Raw genomic sequence first — 22,262 nt, 5'->3', positions numbered from 1 at the left:
AAGTACCATGAAGAGTAATTTATTGTTGTTGGTTGTTAAAATATCCCTATTAAAAGTTTATTGAAATGATATAAGCGGCATCTATTATAATACAGTTTACGTTGACTAATATTAATTCTAGTTCAAATCTTGTGCAAACGATACGAGCGTAACTCGTAATCTCCAAACCGAAAGACAAACAAATGTACATTAAGCTCCAAAACTAGCTGAAACTCAACCGAACCACGCATCGTTGTTTACTTTGACAAAGTCACAGCCGCGTTAAATTTACCCGGGGAGACCGCAGACGTGCGACCGTATCGCAGTGCCGCACTGCGCACCACTCAATACCATGCATATTTTATGAGAGTTCTCAACTTGACTCCGTACCATCTACTTTTGTTACGATATCCATGAATCTGTGGGATTATCGAGCGCTTGTGACACTTGCGGTTTGCCTGAACTCCATGTGCACCAACAGTAGCCAGCACAACGTGACAACATATAGGATCAAATATTTTATTTACCTACGTTGACATCCAGGCAAAAGTGTTTGCTCACAAATTTCTACAAGCGGAATTGACAATTTTAAAAATTATACAAAATATTTGTTTTTAATATAATAATTATATATAAAAATTACCTTCTTCTATTTCATTAATTACTATGTGCCTTTAAATAAAGTCACATAATTAACAGCAGAATGTTCGTGTCTGGAGGTACAGAGTAAAGGTGTTCGGAACTTTATTACGTGCCGGAACTTTGGAAGATGAATCATGACGTAGTGAATTTCCTAAAGCCATTTATAGCATTGTCTACAACGATTACCGATTTATTGATATCATTTGAATTCCTTTTCGTAATAGAAAATTTTATAACGCGCTTTTTGCATTTGATGATGCAATAACGATCATTAATTTCCTTTTTAATAATAAATATAAAGGAAGTTCACGGCTCTCACCGTGGTGTAACCATGAGTACAATGTCATTACTTTAATATGATCAGTTCCTCTTAATTCAATCTCAACATATTTAAAAAATGGAGTGCATGTATAATATCGGAACAAATCATATTGCGTGCACTTGATGATATTTCTGATAACGGAAAACTAATTTAATTTAATTTTTCTGTCTGTCTGTACACACTGTATCTGATCACTGGTTCCTAACCTTATAAGTTCCTTTGCCACACAAAGGCAGTTAATAAAATGAAAAAGTTATTTTATAATAAACGAATAAAGATGTCGTACAATATGCAGTTAATGTACCGCAGAGCGTGATAGTGATGTTCTCATTTGGAAATGCACAAATGCAGCGTTGGCTCTTTAACCAAACATCGTCGCGAGGGCCGGGCACACTGTACACTGTACACTGCACACTGCACATTGTACACTGCATACTGCACGCTGCCTTCTACACACTGTACGCTGCACATTGCATACTGCACGTTGACCCTGCCCCCGGCGCGGTCGCAGTAATTGCTTTACGCTCCGCAACTTAAGCGTGTGCCATACAAAATATTACATCGTACAAGCCTAAGCGCACAAATGTTTTAATGTGAATACGTTCCTAAATTGGAGCCGATTTATTAATGTTGGACACAACTTTATGCTTTTCATAGCAACAGAATGGAAGGTATTTAGATGAGAAGTAAAGAAAAAAGTTGGCAACCCACATAAGCTGTAAAGGGCAAGTAGCGAAAGGGTTAACCTTGTTAGACTTTGTTGGCTTTTTAATAAAGCCGACTTCACTTGTTATTCCTTGACATTTTATCTTCTCCTAATGCGTCACTGTCTGTCGTAAATTGCAGCCATTACTATCACCCGGGCCCGCAACGCTCGACGGCTCGCAAACATGTTTTAAATTGATCGAAACCGTAGCTTTTATTCCCTTGTTAATCGTTTGTAACATTTTTTAAATATTTTGAAATGCAATAAAATTAAAAAAAATTAAGATTCTGGTAATATAGAAAATATTTAAAGAAAAAAATATATGTCACTCAATAAGAAGGCACGTTTTATAAATAACAATTCCAAGTGGAAAAAGAAATCGCTTACAAAGTTTCCTATCGAAATCCCATACTTAATCAGTTCGCAAATGTTACGTGAACAAACAGAGTGGGAACGGCAAAGTCTCCGCAAACTCGGCTCGCGCGGAGTCACAAAGCCACGGTAAGCCTCTTCGCCCCCCTTTTTATTCCCCACCACATACTTAACGGCAATTCAAAGTGAGCCGCGCGCGTTATCTCGCGTATTGCCAAGTTCGCTACGCGCTGTTTAGTGATGCGGGGTCTTGTAACTTCCTTCTTGCCACTTACTGTTTTTAACATATTCCACCTTCAGAAAACATAACGCGTCATGTATCATTTTAAGAAATTCAATACTTTCTAACGTACTTCAATTGAAATAAATAAAGTTATTTTATTGAATTTGGTTGCTTAAATTGTGGTTAAAATAAATTTATAAAAATGTATCCTACTAGCTGTCGCCCGCGACTCGTGTGGAATGAAACTTAATTCATTCCCGGCAATTATCGAACCTTTTAAACCTTCCGTAGACCTCCACTTATATATATCATAACTTTATATTTGTTTAATAATATACGCTATGAAAGTACAATGTTGCTTGCAACTGCATTCGTTTGTAAAGCTAGCTTGAATGACATTTACCAGATAATACGGAACAAGAAGTAATGTAACACATGAACAGAGGTTCACTGACGACACACACCTCCTTATATAGAATACATACATTTGCGTCCTTTCGCAAACAATGGAAAATAAATTAAACAATAACATTCGAAATGGCTGCGCAGTCCCGAAATTGTAAATCTCAATCGATTTGGTGGAAGTTAAGGTATATTTGATTAGGGACCCGCCGACATCCCCTGGCCCTAAAGCATTCCCTTCGGCTGCTCATATCGCCATTTTATTTGCCTCTTTTTATTAAATCGATTTCCAATGATGCCCTTTTAGGGTAGAGAATCTTTCTAATATCATTTTAACAGTGTTACAGCCTTTTTATTTCCTTGAAATAAAATTCTTTTACTTATTGAATATTCTCTTCTTTCCGTGTGATATGTAAAAAAAATAATCATTTTTACTGCGACATTGAATGAAATAATGAAGATATTATTTTAAAAGTGTTAGGCTAATAATATTGGTATATTGAGAGTGTTTTATTAGTATAACAAACACGTTACATTTTAATTTTTTTATTGATCCACCATGTGATTAGAAGGTAATGTTCATTATTATTAAATCTCATGTAATTTGTCGCAAGCTAGTAGGATGTACATCACTTATTTCACTTGCTTCAGGCTAGGTAATAATGTTTGCCTGTTACATCATGGTAGGTAAATTAGGCGTCGTCTTGGAACTTACCTAGACAGCGTCGATGTGCAAAAACATACCTTCGCTAACGTAGACATACGGTATAAATATTACCAAGTTAATACTCATGTAAATGACTAGATTTTAGTATAACTGGTTAAGCTCACATTTAATTTTTAATATGCTTAACAAAATGACAACAAAAACTGTGCGCACAAAAAAAACATAAAATGTAAAGTAATCCAGAGAGTATCACAAATGAAGAGAATTAACAACCCTTCCAATTACTTTAAAATTCAGGGGCACTCTGTTACTGCTTAAGTATTTACGACGTGGCTGTATCCAGATAATAGGTCTCGTAAAATAAAATAAATAATTAGGGCACCGGCAAATTCATGAATAACTTATTTGTAACAGTGCAAGATACAGGCGCGAGGCAGTCCTGCTCCCCTCCCCTACCCCTCCCCTCCACTGTCGCCGCCGCCGCCCCGCGTGCTTAATTACTGAAGAGGATAATATTGACATTCTGTTATTCATGGTCCATTGAAAAATAACTAAGCGATATCGTTTACTATAAGCTGGTATTTTTGTTCTGATGTGAAATAAAAAGATATGTAGGAATTGGTTTAGGAAGCGAGCATTTGTCAATAGTTGTGTGACTAACCGTTTCAGTCATATCCAAGGAAGCAGGGGGACGATGTATTGCTCAGTATACAAACAACCGATTTATTAACGAAGTATATAAACGCCTTACTATTTTTTATTTATAGATTCAGTCTAAATCAGATAAATCTTGCTATAAACATGTATATTGTTACGTTTCTATTCAAATGTTAAAAGATTCAATTACAGTTCAGATGCAATAGTAATTCATTTTTAGTGACAAAACGATTGACACTGTTTAAGAAATGCATATGAAAAGCATTTGAATAATGCGATTACTCGGTCAGCTGTCTAACCGTTCAACCATAGTTCAACTGTCGACCAACTGCCGTCTAACTGCAGCTCAACTTCGAGCAACGCTTAATCTATCGCCGCTCCACATCGCTAATGTATACAATTACATAATAAACTGATTACACTGTGACCTTACTAATTCCGCACGTTCGTTTGTTTATAAAGAGTATTACATTTGTTATAGAATTCTTCTAACATAAAGTAGAAATTAATATTCACAAGTCTGTGTTCTAGTTATTTTAAAACAAAACACAAAAGCGATTACTTATTAAAATAACTATTCCATTCAGATCCAATTCAATTAATTGAACAAAACCGTAACTTTGTTTAATATAATTAACAAGAGAATTTATGTACCCGAGGGTAATATTGTTACAAAAATTATATTAGAACAATGTTACGGCGTAGTTCAATATGTTATATCATAAAGGCAAAGGAGAGAAGTTAGCCGACATTATAATGGAGGGGTAATCTCTGAATCTCTAATTATTATCTAGGCGACAACACACGAGCCACCGCCGCCGCCGCTCGCCGCCCGCCGCCCGACGCTCGCCGCCCGCAGCCCGCCGACCGTCGCTTTCATGAATAAGTTAATTGGGTCTCTGTATAAACAAAAGTAGTCGCGCAATGAATTGCTTTGATATATCGCATGTTATTAACAGTTATACAACGAATTTTTGAATATTAGGAGTAAAGGTTGTTTCCTGGATGACCATCAGCCCTAAAACAAATTTATACCTACCATTAATTTCATTACCATCTCGTAAGTTAGTAAAAATAATCATGCAGCATCCAATAAAAGTCAAAGAACATTTTGATGCGAACAGGTAGTTTTATTATTTTCAAACCATGTTTCTGTACGCAGAACAATCTAAATAAACAAATAATAGAGAATTTAAGTATGATATGTCCAATTAAAATAAACTATCGGGAAAGTTTTCCTAAATGTCGCTTAAAATAGAAGTCAATTTGCCTTACTGGCGTAGCGTGGCGGTAACATAGAGACGTAATTGACTTGTCTTTAAGCAAATACTCCCACGTTCCGGCGTCGATAGGCGAAGAGGATGTGGCGCTGACGAGCTGCGGCAGATTTCCCGCGGGACACCCCGCCCGCTGCCGAAGCCGACAGCGGCGCGCCAATTGCCAAGTGTAGAAAGGTGTGAGTATGCAGCTGTATTTACTTATCGTATAAAACAACCAAGTATTTATAAATAAAATATTAGTATCTCTAGGTACATCATTGTTCACTACAGACTTTGCTGATCATAATGATGTATAATTTCTTTATTTTTATTTTTGGTTCGACTTCATTTGTATCATCCAAGTATACATATAACATGTAAAAGATATTAAATACAACGAACTAGACAGAATTAAAGAGAATTTACAAACACAACTAACGTTTAACTGTTTGAGGAGGAAGTTTGAGAAGCGCTTGTGGCAAGTAACAGAAGACCGTTTCGAAAGCAATTATACTTTTCGATTGTTCCACTCACGAGTTGGTACTGTGAATACATATAATATCGCTTCATCTCGAGTCAATTCAAAGGAAGACTGTATTAGTGTAATAACGGTTTTCATTGAGTCGAACAACTCGCGCTTCGAGTAAGAGAATTAGAAAGGAGCGTTCGGAGATAACAACATTATATTATGTCTGATATTTGGAGAGAAGTTACTTGAACTGTTTTCACAAGTCTAATTTGAAACGGCGCTGTGAGCTGTAAGAACATTGTAAGTACATTTATACCAGCCTATTGAAAATATTAAACGTTTATTTATAACGAAATTTGAGTTAGAAATACGAACCAATTTAACATTGCTTTTATTTTAAAAATAAACATTTCAGGATCTTTTTATTGTCGTAAAACTAGTCGGGAAAGTATCAAACACTTAGGAGTCTAATTTCATCGAAATCCGTTAAGCTATTTTGGTGATACGTAGTAACAAACATCGTTTCATCCAATCTTAGGGATTTAAAAATAATAAGTAAATAAGTATGATTAAAAATCGTCTTGTAATACCCAAATATTTTCCATTCAAATAAATGATGTTGAAAACTAGATAAGCTACGGTAAAATATGGGCCGTAGTGGTGATAAAAACGGTAAAATATCGGGCGATGAAGACATCGCCAATAAATTGTTCTTTGCTCTAACGTATGTACGTATTAAATTCACCCGAAAAAAAGAGATCGTCGTAAATATAGGCAAATCTTCGTGTAACTCGCGAGCGGCCACGAGGGCTTCGCATGAACATCCATATTTCCACTTTACTTGTTCTCTGCTTTCCCGCAACGAATATTTTCGCTGCTGAATATCGGTGCCGGAATGGTTTTCGTTTTTTATTCGAAAGGATTCGTATAATGCCGGCCCGGGGAGATGTCGACACATAAAATGCAATATTTAAACGCAATCGATGTCGATATTTCCTTTAAAGTAGTATTCGTTGCGCCGCCGCTACGAATGCTTTTGCAATTTTATTTTTTTAAAAGATATAGTACTCTATTATTTTTTATAATCGCTTTTTTACTTAATGTCGAATCAATTTACCTTTAATTTTTATTTATTGATGTTTTGAATTGTGGCTATGGTTAATACTACTGTTAAGTGTTCAATTATTGAACAAATAGCTTTGTGTTAGTAATACAACTCTTTAGACTCATTTTATAACTGTCTTGATAAAACAAAGTTAACAATGAAATTCTACTGAAAAAATATAATCAACCGTTTGCGTACTTTTTCAGTAGCAAGCAATCCAAAAAGTTTATATTTAATTAAAAAGAGATTACATTAAAATTACTTCTTACAATAGTTTGTAATAGGTATCAAACAAAGATCCAGAATAATCGTGGGCAGAGGTATAGCTATTGTTTTCTTAACAAAATCTTTGTGTAACTTATAGTTTTTAATTAGTAATATAAGGCAGTTTTTACAACTTGAGAGGATAATTAATTGTATAAAATATTACTAATAAATGAAACTCATTGTTCTGAAAACTGTTTTGTTAAATTAAAAAGCAGTACAGCTAGAATAATTTAAGTGTATAATAAGTGACGTATTGTGGATCTTTATTTAAAACAAGGTCAAAAGATTGACTATGAGATTACCCGGTAAAAACCCGGCCTTGCGGACAGACATACAGACAGACATATAGAAAGTCGAAAGGACAGACAATTATTTTCAAATAGGTTATTCGTTATCAGCTATGCAAATACATCGTATATATTTTATATATATACAGACAATCCAATTGTCTTAATACAGATGATAACTTACTTTGTATGTGCCGAGATGTTCGACGACGCAGGGCAGGCTGGCGTCGCGGCCCAGCGCCACCGTCACGTTAGGGATGGGCTCGGCGAAGCGCGGCTCCTCTGTCAGCACTGACATACAAAAGTATTATGTTACATTACATTACGACATTTGGAAATTGAAAAATGATGAGGAAAATATAAATAAAAATATTTGACATCAGTCTTTCTCAATCAACTGTTAAATCAAAATTTGAGTGTTTGTAATGACGGGCAACCGTCCTTTATTAAACAACTTGATAAAGTTCAGCTGAAGTCGGTAAGTAATGGACCGCTTTGTAAGCAATATTGCCGCTAATGATGCTCGAGACATGATCTTTTATTACAGAATTATATGTACGTAAATATATTTAACTGTTATTGAAGGATTAACTTATTACTGTAAGGAGTTATAAATAGAAATAGACATATCTCTCTGTAGGAGGTTAAGAGGTAATAATATTGTTGAAACATTGTGTATACTGATACAAGCACGGAGTTATGATAATAAATAGTGGAATATATTAAGAAACTCATCAGCGCAAGGAGCGAGGACGCGATCGCCGCGGGCCCGACATCATACCCCAAGTAATTATAACATTGTTCATATTTTTTTCTAAAGTTGAAAAGTTTCATTCAGGTGAAATGAAAGAAAATTTTGGCGAATTTATTTCAAAGAACACGATCTCTATTGTGCTCGTCCGCTCCACGGTGAATTGATTACTTTCAAACTTATCTCACGGACTGAATATTTTTCTTATTTACAATTTCTAGTGACTAATGAGCCATGAGATGATTAGAGAATCGAAAATAATTATAAGCAAGAAAGAGGAATTTGAGAAAAAAAGATAAATAAGTAGCTAAGTATGTCAGATTTACCGCACGCCTTTTAAATCTTATTAGTCGCGCAACAAGCGTTAACATTAGTGCGTATGAAACAGTTATAGGTGTTTATTTAGGAACACGACTGATGTTTTTAATATTATATTAGCAATAGTCAATGAGACAACAAAAAGGTTAGAATTTGAAGGACGATGTCATAAGTTTTAGCAGAACTTATGTCTATACTTAAACAGATTGACGCCGCAAATAACTTTGGTGGCGATTGTTCGCAGACATGCGGCTCCAGATGTGAGAAGCGAGATTTAATTATACCAAGTTCGAAACCCTTTAAAATATTGTCTTCATTAAGATTCTGCGCCCTTTGAGGCTGCTTTTATTTGAAAAGTTTTGTTGTAATTTTGGAAAGTTAGTTAGCCCATTAACAGTTTCATTTATGATGTTCATCGCTTCGTAGCTTGATGAGACGCCGATGTTCTGCTTCACAATAACGGAATGTAAAATGAGTCCCGTATTAGATGGAACTTCCAATTGTATTATTGTTGTTTATAAGATTGGATATATACTTATCAAAGTATAAGAACAATGTAAAAAACACATTAAGTAGGAAATGAAAGCCTTAAGTAATAAAAGAAATGTAATAGTGTATGTTGAAATAAGCTAAGCTTACCTTGTGATATGATCGTAATGATCTGTATGATGCTTATAGCAAAGCTCTTGAAGGACCCTCGTCGAAAGCTCATGGTCACATCAGCTCCGTACCTGCTCTCACATTCTATTACCCGACACTATTCTCAGCCACACATTGTATCACATGTTCTGACACTTTCATTGTTCACGTTTAGTATCTGTAACAAGACAAAGTTATCATAAGTAATGTTATATCTAACTATAATCTTTATCACATTTCAGCCGTATTTTTAAATATTTTTAAACATCTGATATAAAATATATCAATATCAGTAGAATTATTAAAAAGTTTGATTTGAATTGTATTCATATATTAACTAGCTTTAGCCTACGATTCTGTCCGCATGGAGTTAAGAAAACTTAATTAGTAGCCTTTATGTTATTCCAGTCTATGTTTACATCTATGACAAATTCCAGTAAGTTACGTTTAGCCGTTGAGGAGACATCTATTAAGAAACATCCATCTAAACATTCGCATTTATAATATTAGGCAGAGTAAGGTTGTCTGCAAAGTTCGACGTTGAGATATTGAAGGGTGGTGGTGGGCAATAGGTCGCCGAGCGCAGAGCACAAGCTGGTCTAAATCCGGCTGTTGTATTGCTCTAATCGATACTATTATCTATTTCGAGTGATTTTTGTAGCTTGTTACAGATTTCAAGTATTTATAACAGATATATTTGATTTCTGTTTAGAGGATAAGACAATTTGTTTAAAACGTTAACAGTTTATTTTACTGCTGGCCTGTTCGGTGTCGTTTAGTCTAGATATACTTTCAAAACTCTACACTAAGGGTCTCCTTAGTCATCAATTAGTCGAAGTGCGGTAGTTAGTCACGCAAATAAGTAAAACACGAGTGCAATTATTTGCGAGTACGGAGGCCATGATAAACAAAGAAGCTGGCAGGGTAGTAATGGCGACATTTACACGCTCGGTTTTCTTGTGTGTCGTCACGTTAGTAACGCGCCGTCTATTTAGCTGATGACGCTCCGACGTGCTCCATTTTACCTGACGCTACCGCACGCGGGGGAAGGGGATTTCTATTGTAGTTCAACCACGTAAGGCAGGAAAGGTGATGTTAGTAGCTTCACGATATTGTCATTTTCGTACGCTTAGCAATTTAATTTATTTTTAATTTGTTTTGTTGATTACTAAGAGTATTTACTCTGACACTGACCTACATATATAAAATGTGGGTAGTTCCAAAGTTCTTCTGTTAAGTATTATTGAAATTCTAATAATGTTTCGAAAACTTTTAACCTTTGACTAAAAACGAGTTTCAATAGCACTAAAGTCTCGTTAAGTATCCTCGAACGATTGATCTGAGACCGCAGCTGGAACCTACCGAACCTCGAAGGGAACAAAGTGAATGATGTCCCAAGTCATAAGAGATGTGGGAAGTCATACTCGCAATATTTAAACAGAGGAACATAAATAAATACGTAACAGAAACATAAATACAACATCAAAATTATTTGAAGTATGTTAAAGATATAATCAAGCTAATTAACGATTATTAAAAAAAGTTTTTCCCGATATTCCTCAATAATAAATGACAATTTTAATGTACAATGACTTCAACGTAACTTTTGATGTCATATTAAACATACATTCAAATACTAATTAAATTGAATACAGTTGTTAAAAGAACAAAAACTCTCTGCGCATTATAAGACGTCTGCGGATCACATAAGTCAGGCATATACGATGCATAGCGTCAGTGGCTCAGGAATCAAGCACTTGACTTGCAATCTGCAGGTCCTGGGTTCGAATCCCGCCATGTACCAATGTGTTTTTCGATTTTCGAATTATATATGTACATTTATCCGAAGTTCTTACGGTGAAGGAAAACATCATGATGCAACCTGCACATATCTGAGAAGAAATTCAAAGGTATGTGTGCAGTCAACCAACGCGCACTTGACCAGCGTGGTTGACTCTGGCCTAATCACCCTTAACTTAGGGTAGGCTCCAAGCCCCTCGTTGGGTACGTATAGTGAACTGATGATGAATATACGATGCATAATTTGAGTTCTTTGTTGGTTAGCTTCAAATGTTACATTAAATTAGCACAAGTTGACGTAAAAGTGTATTATTTAATGATAGTATCAATGTAAAAGAGATACTGCAGGCTACATTGTGAATATTATAAAGTAATACACCTCCGGGATGATCAGGGAAATGGGGGCGGTTATTAGTAATTCCAGCGACCAAAGTAAAAGTAAATATTCCATTGATGTTCGGTAACGTCACGTCGTACAAAGGCGGAATTATCCATAAACATTGTCGATTCAGCCGGCAGCTGGTAGGGGGCAGGGCGGGGGGGGGGGTCGCGGCGATGGTCAGACAGCGACTGCTCCACATCAAATCTAATATAAAACCCAGTGAGCAAACACCGATATCGTCGGCGATAAAAATGTTTGCACAAATATTTTGTCAAATTTTCCGGAGCGATATTTATGAATCGCAGAGCGAATCGTTTCTTATCTTGATGATGATAAAATTGCAAATTGAAAAGCCATAGAAGGAAAGCGCCCCGGGCCGTCGAGCGGACGCTGCGCGGTTATAATTCATCTGTATGCTTCACAGTTTGCCCCGGGGGCAGTTCCCTGGACTTTGTAAGCTTAAGTAGCTTGAAAACGGTCTCATTTTGTTAAAAACGCCCCGGTTAGAATGTTGTTCCCGGAATAGCCGCCATCGCATCCAACAACTTTATTAGACTTCTAGTTGATGTAATCGCATGTAAAATTCATATTTATGCCGCGAAGTTTCCGCGTAATGTCCGTTTGTAATATCCGGGATATTTGAAAAGACTCTCAGGGGTCATATTTATTTTTATGTGCTGTCCTTGATTTATGCGATTCTTTCCTAGACAAAATTGTTTTAATCCTGCACAGCGTGCTATGTAAATAATTTTAATTAAAATATATTAATGCTTTGCGTTAATAATCCTATTTTATGACCATGCAATTCTACCAGCCGTTCAAATTAGCAGCCGCTGGTTATTGAAAATTTGCAAATCGGTTATCGCTTGGACCCCTGAATACTTAAAGCCCTTTCAATTTTTCTAAAAGAAGATATGAATATTTCCAAAGGTTATAATGCGATTAGAATGAAAATCTGAAACCTTGCTGGGGTAATAAGGAGCGTGACTTGAAACAATTTTGCCTCATCTTGTTATATTAAACGCCTCACGGAAGCGACCGCTGTCGACTTATGAAAGGCCTTATGCATACAAGAGGTTACTATTAGCGGTAAAATTAAAATATTTGTATAGATTTACCTCATATATTTTAAATTTCAACAAAGAAAACTATTTAATTAAGGTTTGTACAAGGTTGATTTAATCTTCTATAAGTAACATCGTACCTCTTCTTGTAAGTTCAGACACAAACGTAGACTAAGCACTTTATTGTCATGCACATTTTGAAATGGAACCCAACAATGCCTGTTAGAAATCTACTAATTATAAAACACATTTGAAATAACACAAATGGTCCAAAAAAGATTGTTTCCCCAAGAGTTATTACTTTGAAAAATATAGAGATAAGGGACAAAAAGGAAAACAGTAGTAAATATAATTCTACGAAGCAATTCCTTAAAGGAGTTTTTCAATACCCAGAAGTATTCATTTGACTGATCTCACAAAATAATTTGCAGACACTCTCTGACTTTCCTTACCAACTGGGAAATTAAATTATACTTTCCGTTACCTTTTTTTTTATTCCAGATAAAAAACTCAATCATAATGAAAAACTTCGACCAGATAACTTTGAACTCTTTTACTTAATGTTGCAAGAGATGTCACTATTGTAACTGTATAAGTTCACAGACTTGTAACCTTTTAACTACATATTTCTAGTGCCTACAAATTGTCACAGTACATGTTGTGATCTCAGTTCTTTTGGTAATAAATGATATCACAACTTATAAGAATGTTTCAGTAATACGAACTCACAGTAAGAAGGTAATTAATATATCTTGCAAACATTTAAACTTTCATAGCAACTGTCGCAAACATCGGTTCTCTCTACCGAATACTACGGGGCTTAGTCTGAGACATGATATATCGTTTGCTATCTAACAAACCGCTTGTTTTTATAACCGTACTTTGTATATGTATCTTATTTAAAATTCGTATTTATGTAACGACTTCGACCACAAGAATAAAAAAAAACGTAATAAGTCGCTTATGTGTCCTTTCAGGTTATGTTCTTCATCTATGCAAAATTTCAGCGAGATCCGTTGAGCCTTTCCGGAGATACCTTCAAACAAATATCCATCCATCTATCTATCCATTTAAACATTCGCATTTATAATACTAATAAGATTTATATAGCAGAAATATACTATAACTCCCACACCTATAGAAGATCTACATAAATAGAGTTGATTCAACTGTTGTATTGTAGAGATTTAAAATGCGTGGGTATTCCTGTTGTAAACATTAACTGTATCAGTTGTGATAACATGTTTGTATATCTAGATAAACTATTTCAGTACTGAATATATTATGTTTAAATATGTTATAATTGTTCAGCTTATAACATAAATATGTGTATCACCTTACTGTTCATTATCCCTTATTTATTTAAAATAGACATAAAAGTAATAATACAACCCTAACAATACATAGCAGTCGTTAAGAATAACAATTTAGTCTTGCTTTCCTTCAGTAAAAAATATAAGAGAATTTAATATGGCTATTATTGTACCGCATACGAACTGAAGAAATTTTAGCAAAGCCACACTAATTGCAAGCGCATTGCAGCTCGAATTAAAGATTTTATCTGCAGCTAATATTCTGCAGTCAACTAAAGTACAAGTAACAATATTACATTGAAAATGTTAATTCATAGTTGGCTTAAAATAAAGTAGATAGTAAAACTAACTATAAATCGAAACCCAGCTTTATAGCTGTCAGTGAAAATGCAAGTTTATTTCAATGTAAATAAAGTTGTTTATTGCTTACATGTTGCAAATTTAAACGGGCTGTCTAGTGTTGAACATAAATTATCTAAAGTTCGAACGAAAGTTGCGAGATAAAGTATAAAAAGCAACATGTAATGATACTAAATCATAAAGAACAATAACTGTTATTTTATGCTTATATTCCAGTCACAGTGATGTGCTTTTTGTTCGTTTGTTTAGTTTGAAATGAAATGTCAATAATGCGACATAATCCAGTTAAATAAATTGCCTTTTTCAATTTCGACTATTGTTGTTAATTCACGGTCTCCCTATATTTATATAGCTTGTTCAAATTTGCGATGGCTAACAAATTTTTATTAATCTACTCATGTTAAACTTCATATATTTTTTTAAAACTAGTAGTGGACGATGTTAATATAATTTTGTATAGAAAAAAAATAAGCTACAAAAATTTTCTTTGTACTCATTAAATTACGTTGAAATTGTTTATGTAAAGTTATTAAACAATTGTAATATGTATTTATTTATTTACTAAGATTTATATTTATTTATAATTTTTGTTTTGGTGCAGATCTGTGTGAGATGGACGTCTGTTGCCGAGTCGTTTTCATAATTAGGCAAGGAAACTAATTTAGCCGCTTAATGAACTTTCCAACAAGTGCTCTCGCTAACAAATTTTAATATTTTTGCCGGTTGAAGGATCCTTAAAAAAATGTATACACAGACAAAATGTTAATAAGATAAGAAACTTTTGAAGATGTTCAAGGTATTTAAAATAATCTATGGATTTGGAATTTACAAATAGTATTCTATCGTGTTTATAGTCCAAGATGTTTAAGTTAAGTGTTTTTAAAAATATTTATTTCCAAAATGAAATTATATTATATTTACTCAAATTACACCAGTACTCCAAAATATTCTAAATGTTGTCAGCTTCTTTCATGTTATTTCTGCAAAATTAAGGCATGGTCAAATCACTTGGGGATCGAGTGAATATTTGTCCCGTCGTTGTTAACAATAGCGCATTTGCGGCAAGTCCCCGAGGCGCGCCGGAGGCTGGACCATTGAAATGCACAGCGGCGCTCACTGCCCCCGGCCCGACAAGTTTGGCAGATAGACTCCACGAAATTGAAAACAGATGAAGGTTTCAATGGTTGCCGGAAAACGTTCCACTTATATTTTATGCTGTTGAAGATTTACTAATGTCAATAAACAGTAATAAACATTTGATGACTGTGAAATCGGCGATCGTCTGTAGATTTTCTACCTGAATATTGAACGCTTATATTTTGCTTTATAAACTCTCTGTAAATACAACTCATACATACTATAATGGATCTGCGCAGAAGTACCGTTATGTACTACGTTGCATTCTCAGAAAGAAAATTCTATTTCTTTTAAGTCAGAGAGAAAAGCTTATCTTCTTTAACCGTGCATTATAGTGAAAGACTTTATAAGAAAGAGAATCATATAAGCATATAGGGTAGCCTGTTATCATAACAGTGCTTACGTTTGTTGTTTACGATACGACAGAAGTCGGCGTATCGATACGGAGAGTGCTACGCTATAAGGCTAGTTCCACACGAGGGCAGAACAGTAAGCACTCCAGTATTGCTACAGATTGAACGCATATAGTTGAAACAGTACTGGCCTGTGTCTACTGCACTACCTCACTGTTTTGCCCATGTGTGAAACTAGTTTAATGGTGCAACTCAGCCTCATAGCCCCTGTCAGGATGATATCGTTATTTGTGCCGCAACAAACGCCCGGCGTTATTGCGCACAATGCACAGATTATCTCCTGATAAACAACCAACATTGCAAATGTTACTTTATTTTAAATAGTTTTATGTTTTAACATTATAAATCAAACTATTATCCCAGTATTTCTTCTCATAATGTATAATTATCAACCAAAATAAATTGAATTCATCATACTCATACAAGTAACTTCAAACACCTTTAAAAATGGAATGAGCTATATTTCGCAACGCATTTTATTCCTTAAGAATGCATAATCCGTTATCTCCGTAGGTGTTGTCAAAGCGACTTAGTAGACAAACAAATAAGAGGTTTCTTTGCACTATTCTTTGCACAAGATTAAATAAAATATTCTCAAATAGAAAGAATATAAAATGTGTAGGAGCACTACGCTCAGATCCGCTCATGAATGTATCATATTATCAGACTAAATTGAAAAAATATATGTATATTTAAGTATCGAAGTAGCGAATAAAATGGTACGAAGAAAAATATTTACTTTGGGATTAAAATAGAATTTATTGATATACATACTAGCGGTCTCTCGCGACTTCATCAGCACAGACTTAAAAAAATATTATATTAGTTAGTAGACGGACAGTACAATTTAAATTGTAATGTCCGTCTACTTATAAATATACGTATTTTATTTCAGTAATATTTGACGATATTTATAAAAAAAACATCGAACACCTGTAAAACACACAATATATTAATACTTTAGAATTTTATCATTGACTTTAGGAATTCTGGATATGGGTATCCCAGCCCGACTGTCTGAAACTATGGTAAAGGAAGTTCTTACTTAGTGCTTCTGGAGCACCTAAGTGGCAAAAGCCGTATTCGACCGGTATAAGACTTCACAGAACTCTGGTGTGAGTTATTTGTTAAACCATATTACTTTAGATTTATCATACCAATTTTAATTCTGCCTTTTTCCAACATTTGTAACTATGGTTATGCTATAAAGTATAGAACATTTGAAGCTACGAGTACAATCGTTTCGCATGAAATATCGCCACAATTTTCAGTCTCGATTAATTCAACATAAATAGAGTTTGAGTGGCGACGTTAAAAGTTAAATTAGAATTGGGATTGAGGATTCTAATGATGCTGAAAATGTTCCTAAACTTTTTTTTGAATATCTGTTAACTTTAAATGCCAAGTTTTTGTAAGGGTTTTAACACTTTTATTACGTATTTAAGGTTTTTTATTGATCATAATTAAGTTAGAAAGCATCCTGGAGAGTATTAATTAAAAATTACACTAAAAGCAAATGATAGTAAACATACAGTAAGGAGAGTGTTATATTTTCTTAGCTTAATTTATGCGTACTTAAACTTTGAAATATTCTACATGCTTTGGTCTGCATAGATCGAAGAAATCTTAGCTGCAATTCTAATATTAAATCTTCAATCGTAACAAATTTACATTTTAAGAAACAAATAAGAACATTAATAAATGTAGTTGAAACGATTATAATAAAATGCAGGAAAAATTTTCAATAACAAAACCTGGTAATTATTATTCTCGTTGAACTACTTAAAACAGGAAGAAAAGCTTATAATAGTTAATGAAAATCGAATTATTTATTAAGGAGAATAAAAATGTTTTGTTCTTAAAGTGTATTATATGAACTAAGTCCTTTTCCTTTTGCATCGTAAAATTATTTTAGTACTAAAATATTTTAAAAATAACATTTAGTCAAAATAAAAACTGTAAAGAGAAGACTTTAATCGATGCTTGTTCAAGTATCAATCTAAGCCGTAGTTTGAGTTTAAGCGACGTATTGAATATTCACAGTTAATCGTCGGCGTTTAATCAATCTCAAATAAGACGACACCTGCCCCGTGCTATTGTACAGCGGCCGCTTGTTACGTCTCCGTGAATTCTGTATCGCCTCTAAACTCCCTCTCAACGCCCGTCATTGTATCGAAATGTTTCCAAATTTTATTATAAGAATTGAATATGAACATACGATAGGAAATTATAGGGTTTCTTAAAAAAATGTTGAGAGCAATTTGTTGGGAAAATTCTCTTGTATATTGTGTAATTCTCTTCCGATTTTATTTTTTTCTTATTTTGGGTATCGAAGGTTTTTATTTAGGTAATTTAACTGCCTAATAGGTTAAGTTAGTTTTTTTTTTTGCAAACCAAATATCTGCCTACAATTATAAATATCCGATAATTGTGCGTTTTATCGCGGAACGAATTTTATAATCGATAAAACGTTATTTTCTAATTTTATTAATAAACATAGTTTAATTGAAAAACATTTAACTTATATTTGTTTACTAATTGCAATTGTTCCGATGAGCTAATCTGAAATTAATTAATTTACGTGTAATTTAAATACGCATCATAGATAATATTGAATAGATTAATTAATTTCACGGAACTGAGGCGTCGCATATGACATGAATGTGTGATGCAGAATCGCTTCTCTGTGCTGAATTATTAATTATGTTAGCGATTAGTGTTTAGGGCCACTTGACTCTAATTGCATAACGTATTAATAGTTTTCTCCCGTGAATATGCACTACATAACAAGTGTTTCCGTATTGATTCCTAGTTAATTTAAAAACAGCATTTAAATTTACATATTGTAAAATGCTTTTCGACATGTGTAATGATAAAATACATATTTTTTTAAATTTTATTACCAACCAAAAGATTTTATATCAATCAGTATCTAACCATTTGGGTTACATTAATTTATATACTTCGTTGTAAAGTTGATGGACACATTGCAAAAATAAAAGTCTCCTTATTTTGAAAAGTTAGAACATGAAACTTACGACGTGAAGTTTTATGAGTAAAGTGAGTTTTAGCGTCACTCAACTGTTAAATTCCATCTTAAAACAGTAGGATATTGTCACTGAGTGCAGCATCATTTAAAGCATAACGACATGACGGCAATGTCGTTTTATCATTTTCTTTATATTTTTGTAAGACATGCTTTTATTTAGATGGATAACAAAATATATATAATACTTTTTTAAAAAATAAATAATTATACTAAATAAACGATACATCTACTATGATGAGGAGTTGCGGCTTTTCTATCTTATTATTTGTTATTTACTTTAATGTAATCTCAATTTATTTTGTATTTAAGCATTGTATAACTTTATATTGAATTTGATTAAAATCACTATTCAATATTTTAATAAAACTTTTTCAAAGTTATGTGATGTTATAATAATAATAAAGTGATAAATAATAAATTCAATTAACATATGTTTAACTAGACATGAAAATATTTATCTATATAAGTTTGAACCATAAACTTTAAAAGTTCAAAACTTTAAAGCTTTAATAAATAATTAATAAAAATATATAACATCATATAAAAACCTCACCTCATATCTTATATCCCACAATTGTAAACACACAAACAATAATCAAATAGTTATAATACAAGAAAAACAATTCGCATTAATCGTTCCGTCGGCTACGACAACGTAAACTTCATAAAGTTTTTCCGGTGTACGAGCTACGAGACGCTACGAGCGAGATATACGCGCGCGAGTCGCGGCGAGCCACGACCTACTGAACGCTGCCGGCCGTACCGCCACCGAGCGCCGCCACCTTCAAAAGCATCCACTACGTTACATGCTAAGATCGAAATTTGATCGCAGTTAGAATGAACGCGCACTAAGACAGCTCGTTGGCTATTTAGCCCGAAAAGAGGGTTGTTCCGCGCATGCGTTGGGTCGTTCAACCCTTGCAGTGGATGCTGCATCGTACTCCATTAGCCGTTTCGGCGCTGCACGGCACAAGATGTTGATGCATGTTACATACATGTCATTTTTACACCAAATAACTGTCCGCTACCAGCTGGCCGCAGTCTGCTGACCGCGCTGGCCATCGACAAACAAACAAGATTGTAGTTGACACCATGAATTCAATAATAGTTATCCAAAAAAAAAAGACTTATAAAAATGCGGGAACGTTTTGTTAACATATTTTTATCAACAGTTAGATGTCTACTACTAGTTCAAAGTTTGTCCATGAAATGCTACGAGTAGGCAATAACATACTTATTGCCGAGAAATATTTTTTTGCCCCTAAAGTTTAGCAATTCTTCTACAATATTGTGTGCAATACATACAATTAAAATAAACTTAGTTACGGAAAATGCTGCTCTATTGTAGACAAGCATGAAATCATCTATTTTGTCTATCAAATGTTTGAAAATATAAATTTACAGCAGCGAATTAACTTTTAATTATTATTAAGTGTTTGTTAATGTTAACAGTTAAATAATATTTAAACTATTTTAAAACAATGGTTTAACGAATATAATGTCAACTCTACGCGCAGGTAATTTTAGAGCAGCGCAATAAACGTGCATCTGACAGTTAATTAGACACGTTATGTGCAAAACAATACCACACAAACACCGGAAAAATACACAAATAAATATGACAAAAATGACGGAAAGTTGCGAATTAAACATGTTAATTGTGTAGTGCTACCAGTATTTATCTAAACATTCTTTTTGACTTTCTTGGCCATTTTTAGCTTGAAATCATATGACATTAAATCTTTTTAATAAATACATGCAACGAAAAACATGAAAATAAGAAGTTATTAATATTCAAATTAATTTATTTGAGTAAGCAATCATCACTGAATTTATATAATAAATGTCCACGCTAATGGATAAGTAAGAGAATTTCCAAGCTACCATATTCCTCATTTAACATTAATTGCCTCCGATTAGTAAATCGTCCAGGTGACATGAGCGCTAAAATGCCGTCAATAACTTACGTGTTATTTATATTTAGGTCACATTTTACATTAATTACGTATTAGTAATATTAATATTTTCATGATTTTTAAATTATTTCTATTAAAACTAACTAAATAAAACGATATAATTAATAAAAACTAATTCTAGGTGACTTTGGTAACTTTCATAACACACTGACGTATATGTATAATATTTATACAAAACATAACTAATACTCAAGACGGAAGAAACTCGAAAAGGGCGAAATTAAATATTCCCAAAGAGAAAAATATGTTTACTGTGCGACGTCAACAGCGACATCTTATAGGCACATGAAGCAATCAACGTCTGCGCCTGACTTTCATTGACAAATTAGATTGATTTGGCACATTACCTCCCCGCCCGCACTACCCCGCGACACCCCCAGCACCTCGCACCGTTCCGGCCGAATGCGTTCGCTCGCGTGTTCTGCTGCCACTTGCATACCGATGTATTGCTAATCTCTGTCTGATTCAAATATACAAGCCATATTTTGTTCTGCAAACACAAAAGAATATGTTTAATTTCATAACAGTAAATAGACCATGCCGACAATTCTTTGTAAGAGAATTTACTAATTGCCATAGAGTACAAATGTTACCTTGTTTTACCTCAAGATATGATTTTAAAATAAATATACTAAAGGGAACAGCCAATATCTTCTTGTCCGCTTTAATTAAAAGAAAATATTTGAATACCAGAGAAGCCTGAACTAATAATAATATGGACGTAACTGTGCAAACTTGTCCAAGAAATACTTGGGAACTAAGCCTTTTTAAATTTACAATCTTAACGACCTCTTCGCCGCGCAGCAGCTTTGGCTATTGGCCAAACCGACCGCATAAATGTAATAGCATTTAAATGTCCTCAGATTATTGGCTACTAGTGTTTTAATGTTACTTTATGATAAATACGATTTCGAATTTACACGTATAACTCTTACTGCAATAGATATCTACTTTTTTACTACAGCATATTAATTAAACTAAAATTAATTTATAATTCAAAGTACTATCAGAATATGGCGAATATAACACTAACGCAATAAATTATTGTTAAAATGTCATAACACATATTTACACCACCACATTACCTTAGTTTTAGTAGCAATTAGCTCTAAAATACTGTAATAACATAAAAAGGTAATGTATTAACATGTAAAGTACTACTTTATATGTTTTTAATCTTAGTAAATGTATCTTTAATATTTCAAAGGGTAGGATGTGAACGTTAACCCTGTTTGCGTACTTTAAAAGCTTGTGTAACTTTTCTAGTTTTTCGCCTGACGTCCTATTTTGAATGGTCCGCTCCGAGGGTTGACATGCTCCGTAATAACTCGAGCTATAGGTATATTTTACAGGCGACCTCTGCCACTGATAAGCAAGGTTCATCGCACATCCATTCAAACTGTTCGTTCGATCACGTTACGTAAACCTACAAGCGTTTCCGTGCCTCGTCCCTCCTCATTATCCAGTTTGTGTAAAATACGTTAGTGTCAAGCAAGACGCTTCAGTTTGCTTATCGAAAACTTTACCCAACGATATCCTTCATCAGTATTTTAACCACGCAACTTAGTCATTATATTTAACAACAATTTATCATAAAAAAATAACAAATACACTTTTACCACTGAATATTAAAGATACCTAACTATATGTACAATGTTATAAAAAAATCATGTATGTAGAAATGATGATCGAAGAGGCCGGTA

At 33.9% G+C, this 22,262-nt stretch overlaps 1 protein-coding gene across 1 annotated transcript in view; it reads right to left on the bottom strand.

Annotated features, from left to right (window-relative positions):
• LOC106125224 (lachesin) overlaps positions 1–19,285 on the bottom strand; it is a 32,158-nt gene extending 12,873 nt beyond the window's left edge. Inside the window, exons 1-3 of the mRNA XM_013322333.1 lie at positions 19,137–19,285; positions 9,066–9,243; positions 7,542–7,648 (exon numbers count right to left, since the gene is read on the bottom strand). Coding sequence (XP_013177787.1) covers positions 7,542–7,648; positions 9,066–9,138 — 180 coding nt within the window. The 5' untranslated portion in view covers positions 9,139–9,243; positions 19,137–19,285. The remainder of the gene's footprint in view (positions 1–7,541; positions 7,649–9,065; positions 9,244–19,136) is intronic.
• Between the last annotated feature and the right edge of the window lie 2,977 nt (positions 19,286–22,262).

This window comes from Papilio xuthus, unplaced genomic scaffold, assembly GCF_000836235.2.
Source record: "Papilio xuthus unplaced genomic scaffold, Pxut_1.1 DF825928.1, whole genome shotgun sequence".
In the NCBI taxonomy this organism is placed as follows: Eukaryota; Metazoa; Arthropoda; class Insecta; order Lepidoptera; family Papilionidae; genus Papilio; species Papilio xuthus.
Note: the sequence above shows the minus strand (reverse complement) of the source record. Positions and strands in the feature narration are given on the sequence as shown.